Genomic DNA, 8,591 nt, shown 5'->3' with positions numbered 1-8,591 from the left:
TAATATCTTTTTATATATTTAAATAATTATTAATTATTGTTTTTTTACTAAAGATAAAGAAATTCGAATTCGCAATTTTTTAAATGAATATGAAAAGACTATACCATTTGAGTTATAACTCATTGCTCTAAATTTTTAACTACGTAACATAAATATAAATGGTGGGATTCATCATTTTCTTTCTAGTTTTTTAGACAGTTAAGCACAAATTGTATAAGTAGTATAGAATTTTTTAAAGAAAATACTATTTGTACACTAAAATTAGTCACTAATATATTTATATATAAATACAGGTGTGATTTAATTTATTTTTAATGTGTATTTATATTCTAGCATGTATTTTATATTAGTGGCTGACTTTGATGGCTAATTTTAATATACACATAGCATAACCCATTTTTCAAAGACCAAAATAATTACTATTTAACTCTTATCTTTTACTCTCCATTTGCACTTTCTTTACACGGTTAATTTTATCAAAATAAAAAATAAAGGAAAATTAAAAAATGGCAAAAAAATATGTTATAATTTTTTTTAAACTTGTAAATAAAAGAATATTCACGGATATTTTCCTTCTTCTATTTCTTGTTTTTCTTCTTCAAATGCAATTTTGTATATTTTATTATTAAAAATAAAATCATTTATGCATATCTATATAATTAAATGCTTAATTACTAAAAAATAGTTCATAATAATATATTAAAATGTCTAATCTTAGAAAAGATTAACATCAATTTTTCCAACCTTAATTATTTTTCTAAATAATATAAAAATAAAATTTATGAGAAGATAAATAAGATGAACATGACATGCGTATTAAATAAGAAAAGAATCTCCATAAACATAGAATTAATGAAAGAATCCCCCAACGCTCCCAAACTCAAATTAATTGCTTAAAAAGGAGGGTGCAGGAACATGAACAAAAATCAGTGAAGGTGGTCGTGGATTGGATTGAATTAAGGGGTTATTAGTACATAGTGTTGGACAACAAAGACATACATACATGTTTCCATGAGGGATCTGTTTCAAGTAATGCATGATGAAAATAAATGGCTACACCACCAATGGGGTGGCACAACTTTCTGTCTCTTAACTCAAAATTTTCTGTGCCCAGAGGAAATGTAGTATATATAATATTAGTATTAGTATAAACTATAAACACGGTTTTGGTTCCCCTCGCATGGCAGCAATGGCAACAACCCCATATATGTATGTAGTTGCGGTATACCATGTGCACCAAAATTAAAAGCATTCAATCTCAGCATGTTGAGTATTTACTGCATGCATGTTAGCATTTACTGATTCTTGTTAATTTCCGCAACTCTTGCTTCCTACCACGCACACTCACTCATCTCATCATCTTTAATTTTCAGGATTAATTACATTAACAGATACTATTTCTAACTAGGTTAACTAGCACATGTGCTATGTAGGTTCCAAATGTATGGATCTTATAACAACGGTTTGTAGATTCAAGTTTGAAAAATGTTAGCCTGTATGTGACACTGTCACATGAATATTAAGATACAAAATTATATTTGACAGATGATAAGATGAGATATGTAGAGACACTGTGATATTTTGTATTTATTCTGATAGGAATAACATAAAGATACTAATAAAAAATACCACTTATTTTTTATTTTTTTATTCTTTTTATTAATTTTTTATAATTTTATTTTTTATTATTATATTTTTATTTTTTGAAAAAAATGTTAGCCATCTTTGATTTCTCTTTGTCTACAGTTATGGGGACTTTCTTAATGTAAATATTTTTAAGTGTTTATATGTTGAGCATTTAATAAATTTAATATAGATTGTTTCATGCTGAACTCATCGATCTAAATTTTTAAATATAATAAAATAAAAATATAGATGCTACGTATACTATGCTAGTATATATTTAAAATTTGATGTCATTTTATCAAGTTCAAAGCCATTAGAAAAGCAAAGTAGAGAGACATAAAGGTTAAGCATTACTATGTTGTTCTTTTTTATAGTATTGGTAATTTGTTTTTAGAAATTGCATCACAATGATTTAGAAAGTTGTATGTGTGTAATGGGATGGAATGTGAATGTAAGAGTGGGAGACTATAATCATGGTTCTCCCAACCAATAGTAAACTATATACAGAAACCCTACTTTTAACGCAGCTCTATCTCCCATCACTCGGAGTCATCACAATGACTTGACAGAGAAAAAAGAAGGGGCTACAAGGAGAGTGGTCCATGCAATTGAGACACTACTTGCTCCATTTTCCCTCTCATTTTTGGTGCAGACAAAATGGTCGGAACAGAAAAAAGAAAAACATGATTAGAAAGGGAAAATAGCAATAAATATTAAGGTGGTGGTGGGTAGCCAGAGGATCAAGCCCCTGTCAGCTACTACCACACACTTATACATTTTTATTAACAAAATAAATTGTTTTTGCTAATGCACGTTTTGCATTTTCATAGCCTTGTATAGATATATAAATATATAATATAATATAATATAAACTATATTAACCAATTAATAAGTCTCTATGGGAAATTTGTTTGATGGGTTATTGTAGTTGAATTTCTATTTAGCCTTATTTAAGAGAGATCGTTTTCACTTATTATTAGTTGTCCATGCATCATGGTCCCCTTTTGAAACACATACAGTCTGTCGTCAGAATGTATTAACAAATATTTGTCTTCGGGTACTGTGTACTCTTCATGTGTTTAATTAATATAATTAATCTTTGTTAAGGAATTATGAAAGTCCCATTTAATTAAGGGAAATGTTAAGTGGATAATTGGCAAGTACAAAGAGAAAAGTTGAACATTTCTTTTCCAAATTGAAAGTTGGATGATTATTAGTAAGAAGACAAAAAGAAACAGTTAATGTGTATGGCGGATTCCTTGTTTTGTTATTGACGTGTTTGGGTGCCACATTTTGCATATAGAGTATAGGGCCTCAATTACCTAGCAAACCTAGCTAGCTGTATATATATATTTATATATTTATATTTATGTATGTATCTTCCAAACAACACATTATATTGTGTGGTCATTCTCTGAAGCACTGACAGCTGAATCACAACGTTGGATCATAAATTCTTCTTTTCCATGAAATAAAGACAATACCTTCCATGGCTGATTAACCATTCATCCTCTCCTCCTCCTCCTCCTCATATTCAAAGTGGATATCATCACGTCATATTATTCACTGAATCTCTTATAAAGACAAAATAAAAGAATTCTCAGTACTTTGGTGTAATAATATAATCAAACGTCTTAGTCAGCTATGAAACATCCTAACTTTTTTAATTGATTGATGATATAGCTACACAAGTCTATGTAACTTTCTTAACTTTTTGCTCAGGTGATTTTAGTTATATACTTTTATTTGTTTTAGTTTATATTATGAACATTGTAATTTACTTCAACTCAAACCTCTTTGATTTTAATCCATCTTAAGACTTGATTTGAAGATGAAAAATTCTTCTTCTCGTACACTATTTTGATCTTTTTGTTTAAAAATGGATACGTTATGAAGTGAAAATGTTGATAATTTAAATTTTAATTTGATTAACTCTTAATTTTTACAAAGAACTTTAATAACAATAGAACACTACAACTCTTCAATCAGATTGTTAGCCCCCAAATATAATATGGTGGATTTTATAATATTTTTTATTGTTGTGTCTAAATTGTTTAACTTATTTTTATAAGTAAAAAATAAAATATATAAAATAAAAATAAAATAATTAAAATTTATTAAATATTATTTTTTTATTCTTTTTAATAAGTTAAGCATCATGTCTTAGGCACTATAGCATTCATCATATAATATATACAAATCCTATTCACCAACAATATCACAAAGCTCCTTAACAGTATTTCAGTTAACTCTCCTCTATTCCATGATTATGTTTTCTTATGGGTATTTGTGTTGTTTTGTTGTTATTTATTTAACTCTTCCAGAGTTATGAGTCTATCTTATATGTGAATTATTAAAAAATGTTGTAATTAAATTAGAATATTATTGTCAATTTATAAATGTTGCATAATTATTTTCTTTAAATTATTTTTATTTAGTATTTCTTAATAATTTTATTATACTTGGTCCGTCCCTCTTGTTAATTAGAGTCTCATAATGGTTCTTATCACAATTTTTACCTTAGATGTCAATGCAACAATGAATCTAGACATTTCAGTTGACCGGTTAAAAATCAATACATAAATATAGTTCTCAGTTCACACACGGTTTAAAAAAAAATTTAACTCATCTATTAGATTTATAATTTTAGATAATTACAATGAATTTGAAAATTAATTATTTGATTAAAGTAATCATACACAATTTGATACTTATCTAATATTAATATTTTTACTTGTAATAATATTACCAGAATATAAATTTTTAAAAACTATGGTTTACTTTATTCTGACAGTACAGACTATGCATAATATAAAAGATTTATAAAATTAAACTATTTTTACAAAAAAAGTCATAGATTGACAAAAGCCTCTAATTAAGAAGACCAAAATATTTGTAGATAAAAAATTAAATAATAAGATTTGTAGTTATTATTTTTATATGAAAAGTTTTAATTTTTTTATTAATAATTAATTTTACCATTCGTTATCTAAAATTTAAAACAATTTAACGTGTATATTTTTACATTTAATTAGGTGTATGGTCTGTTACACAAATGGAAATAATTAATTTTTATACTTGCTATTGAAAAGTAGGGTAAAGTATACTTTTTGTCCCTCAAGTTTGACATGAATTTTCATTGTAAATACATGAAAATTAACTTATATGTACTTATGATATAAATTTAGCATAATTACATATATAAATAATCTAAAACATGTAAAATAAACCTCAAATGATTTTATTATTATATAAAAATAATAATTAACTCAATATGATGAAAAAGTGAAATTAATTATTTTTTAGTTTTTTTATATTATAAAAATATTAAATAATCATTTTAATACTATTTATACAAAACCAACAAAAATATATTATTTATTTCCTTTTATATAACGTTTAAAATAATTTTTTGCCCTTGAATCCATTACTTAGTATAGTTAGGTCCCATTTTTTTAACCTTTAATTAAAAAAAATATGATTAAAAAAATAAAAAGATCAAATATAAAATCATTTTTTTATTAAAAATAAATAGTTAAACAACAAAATAAACTACTTAGAGAAACTTACATAGGAAATTGCAAAATTTAATATGGGAGTACATATTCCATATTCACATTAGGTTCAAGTAATTAAAATAATAGAAGAGTCTATGTATACCCTTAATTATACAAAAGTAAAACATCTATTATGCGTGTACATTTAAATTAGCGCAAAAGTATATTTGTGTTCTTCACTTATAGTACTCAAAATTACTCTGAAAAAAATTAGTATATCAAAGTTCATGTTAGTATTGATTGTTATATTATGAAATAATTATCAAATGATAATATATTATATTAATAGAAGTTCTCTACTTATTCTAATATAAATGAAAGTTATCTTCAACCTAAGTTAAAAGGGGACAAGAAATGTTTAGAAAAAAAAAAATAACTCTTCCACTAAATTTAAACTTGTTCCTTAAACTAAAATTTTAGTTCACCATCTACTGTATATTCTATCTTTTTCATCCCAAATTTAAGAAAATTTTTAGGTGAAATTTTGATAAGTAATAACTATATCTACATCCTTATCTGATTAACATAACACTTGATGACTAATAATACTGGTATTAATGGGTAGTAAAATAACCTTATGTGGACATAATTCATATTAATAGTCCACTATCTCCAAATAAAAGGCAGTTCATTTTTCAAAGAACTATATAAGTTCCAACTTTTCTTCTTCCATTAAAAGTGTGGCCGGAGATATGGATGCATGAATTTGAGTCAAAATAGAGTAGTAATATTAGTCCATAATATTAGTGGCTTATGTAATGGGGATAATAAATAAGGTTCCCTCGAGTCAATCCAAAAAGTTTTGGCCCTCTCTCTACACTTGTTGCCCAAAATAAAACTACAGCAAAAGTTGCAATTACTAACCCACCACCGCTTTTCCAATCAAACGCTTCTCCTTGACCCTTTTTCTTCCTTTGAAACCCCCTCCCTATTTATTCTTGCAACAACCTCTTTCCCATTAGAATAATCCCATCCCATCACATAAATTACTAGTAGTGTTATTCTTAGTGTTAGTTTTTCTTTCCTCTTTTCATTCCATAAATACCACCACCACATACACTTGCAAAAGAAATAGATTTTAGAGACATGATGATCAGAACTCATCCATCACTCTGCTGCTCCCTCTGTTGAAAGCCCTAGGTAACATTAAGACCCTTTTCTGTCATCTTTATTTTGCAGCTCTCAGATTCTGAATTAACTACTCCCTACTCTTTCACTTCAGTCCCCTGTACCTTTCATTCTAGAGTACCTCCACTCCAAACAATATTACTATTAATGCAAAAAAGTAGATATATAACCGTCCAGGGTTTATTTCTTTTGTTTTTTATTTAATTTTATTAGTAGTTAATTATTAATATTTAAAAATATAAATTAAAAACATAATAAATTCTTATCAACCTCTTGCATTTCTTTTTAATTTATTGATAGTTTTTTTTGCATTCTTTCTCATACTAAAATCTAATATATCGGTACTGCCTATGATGAATCATCGTTAGTTATTCTACTTTCTACATGCATGATCATGCTATACTAATTTATAAGATGTTTTCGTATATATTTATGTGTCGTTTAATGTGCCTGACTGAAAAATACATATAATAATATAAATATAAGACTAATATATTTTATTATATTTGGCAGACTCATCACAAACATCAGAGACTATATAGAAAAGAAGAGAAAGGTATGTATGTTAATTCTATTATATTATTGTCCCAGCCATCTACCTAGTATTGATCTGATTCAGTTGAGTATATATATATAGTCCAATTACCAAAAGCATGATGAAGAATCAAGAGTGAATTTAATTAATTTGTAAGGTATATATATGTGTATATTGCAGGGACTGGAAATTTTAGTGATGGCTTCTTCGAACAGACATTGGCCAAGCATGTTCAAATCGAAGCCTTGCAACCAGTTTCAGCATGACATGGTCTCAACTACTACTGCATCTTGCCACAGATCAGCTCCTTATAATCCTATTTCAGGTAATAATTTAAAAACCAATTAAGTAGTTAAAATTAATTACTAGCTAATAATATTTGTATATAGGATTAGGATGTGATGAGAAGAGTCCAGAACCGAAGCCAAGATGGAACCCAAAACCAGAACAAATCCGGATTCTGGAGGCGATATTCAATTCTGGAATGGTGAACCCTCCAAGGGATGAGATAAGGAAGATAAGGATGCAGTTACAGGAGTACGGTCAAGTGGGTGACGCCAACGTCTTCTACTGGTTCCAGAACCGCAAATCAAGGAGCAAGCACAAGCTTCGCCACCTCACTAATAATAATAGTAGGAATAACAACACTCCATCACCGTCACCACCGCCGCCGCTGCCGCCGCAGCAACAATTCATCTCAGCCACTACCAACTCATCCTCCTCCTCTTCCTCTGACAAATCATCTCCAAAGTTCGTTCCCGCTTTCACCGATGTGGTGATGCTGCTGCCTAATTCTCCAACAGCCTCTGTAAACCAGAACTACTTTCATCACAACGACACCAATAATAACAACACTATCAATCATCTCTTGGTTCCTCCACCACTACCGATCGAACCATTCTTCCCTGTGTTCCATAATAGTAGTGGCGTGGTTGCAACTACTGAGATCTCTAATAGTGTGGGTAATCATCATCAACCTCCTCATCTTGTTTATCAAGAAAACGTTGATCCTTGCACTGATCTGCTCCTTAGCGAAATCATGAGCCATGGAGGAGTAGAACCGTCCTCTAAGAGATACCATGAACAAGACAAGGCAGCGGCCACCGTCAAGATTAGGCAGCCACAACAATACATCAGCTTCTGTCCGGTTTCAACTCCTCCTCCTTCCTTCACTAACACAACCGCTACACCTATTACTGTTCCATCCCCATTTCAAGGTAACAAATAAATTTATCAAAGAATGAATTGGTGTAGATGGACGTGTGCATGGCTTAGGGTAGCTAGCTAGGTTTAATTTGTATGCGTTTTATGTGCACATGAGACTTGATTCGGTGTGGTGTGTGTCAGGTGCAGGTGGTGGTTGTGGTAGTGGTGATGCGTCAGCCGCGAAATGTACGGTGTACATAAATGACATGGCATGCGAAGTCGATGTGGGTCCCTTTAACGTGCGTCACGCTTTTGGTGATGAGGCGGTGCTTATCGATTCCTCCGGCCACACCGTTCTCACCGATGACTGGGGCGTCACCCTCCACCCTCTCCAGCATGGCTTCTCTTACTATCTCATCTGGTTTCTTTCCTTCTTTCTCTCGCCACCATAAATTATTTTCATTTCAATAAAATAAAAATTCAATTGCAGTTAATATTTTAATTAAAAATTTTAAATAATAATTTTTAATTATTAATTTTAAATAAAATTTACTGTATCTGAATTTTTATCTTTTTATATTATTTTTCTTAATAATATT

The 8,591-nt window shown here is 29.2% G+C and overlaps 1 protein-coding gene across 1 annotated transcript; it reads left to right on the top strand.

The window, feature by feature from the left end:
- The first annotated feature begins 6,197 nt into the window (after nt 1–6,197).
- On the top strand, nt 6,198–8,444 carry LOC107480693 (WUSCHEL-related homeobox 8-like). The gene is made up of 5 exons (XM_016100855.3): nt 6,198–6,323; nt 6,825–6,867; nt 7,027–7,171; nt 7,236–8,063; nt 8,194–8,444. The coding sequence occupies exons 3-5, from the start codon at nt 7,045–7,047 to the stop codon at nt 8,442–8,444; spliced, it is 1,206 nt and encodes a 401-aa protein (XP_015956341.1). The 5' UTR covers nt 6,198–6,323; nt 6,825–6,867; nt 7,027–7,044.
- The last annotated feature ends 147 nt before the right edge of the window (nt 8,445–8,591 follow it).

This window comes from Arachis duranensis, chromosome 3 (genome assembly GCF_000817695.3).
Source record: "Arachis duranensis cultivar V14167 chromosome 3, aradu.V14167.gnm2.J7QH, whole genome shotgun sequence".
NCBI lineage: Eukaryota > Viridiplantae > Streptophyta > Magnoliopsida > Fabales > Fabaceae > Arachis > Arachis duranensis.
The sequence above is the reverse complement of the archived record's forward strand: the minus strand, read 5'-3'. Positions and strand labels throughout refer to the sequence as shown.

Excerpts from the sequence above, each read along its gene's own strand:
- LOC107480693 (XM_016100855.3), top strand. The coding sequence starts at position 7,045 with ATGGCTTCTTCGAACAGACATTGGCCAAGCATGTTCAAATCGAAGCCT. Across the intron at positions 7,172-7,235 it reads TCCTTATAATCCTATTTCAG|GATTAGGATGTGATGAGAAG; the intron begins GTAATAATTTAA and ends ATTTGTATATAG. Across the intron at positions 8,064-8,193 it reads TGTTCCATCCCCATTTCAAG|GTGCAGGTGGTGGTTGTGGT; the intron begins GTAACAAATAAA and ends GGTGTGTGTCAG.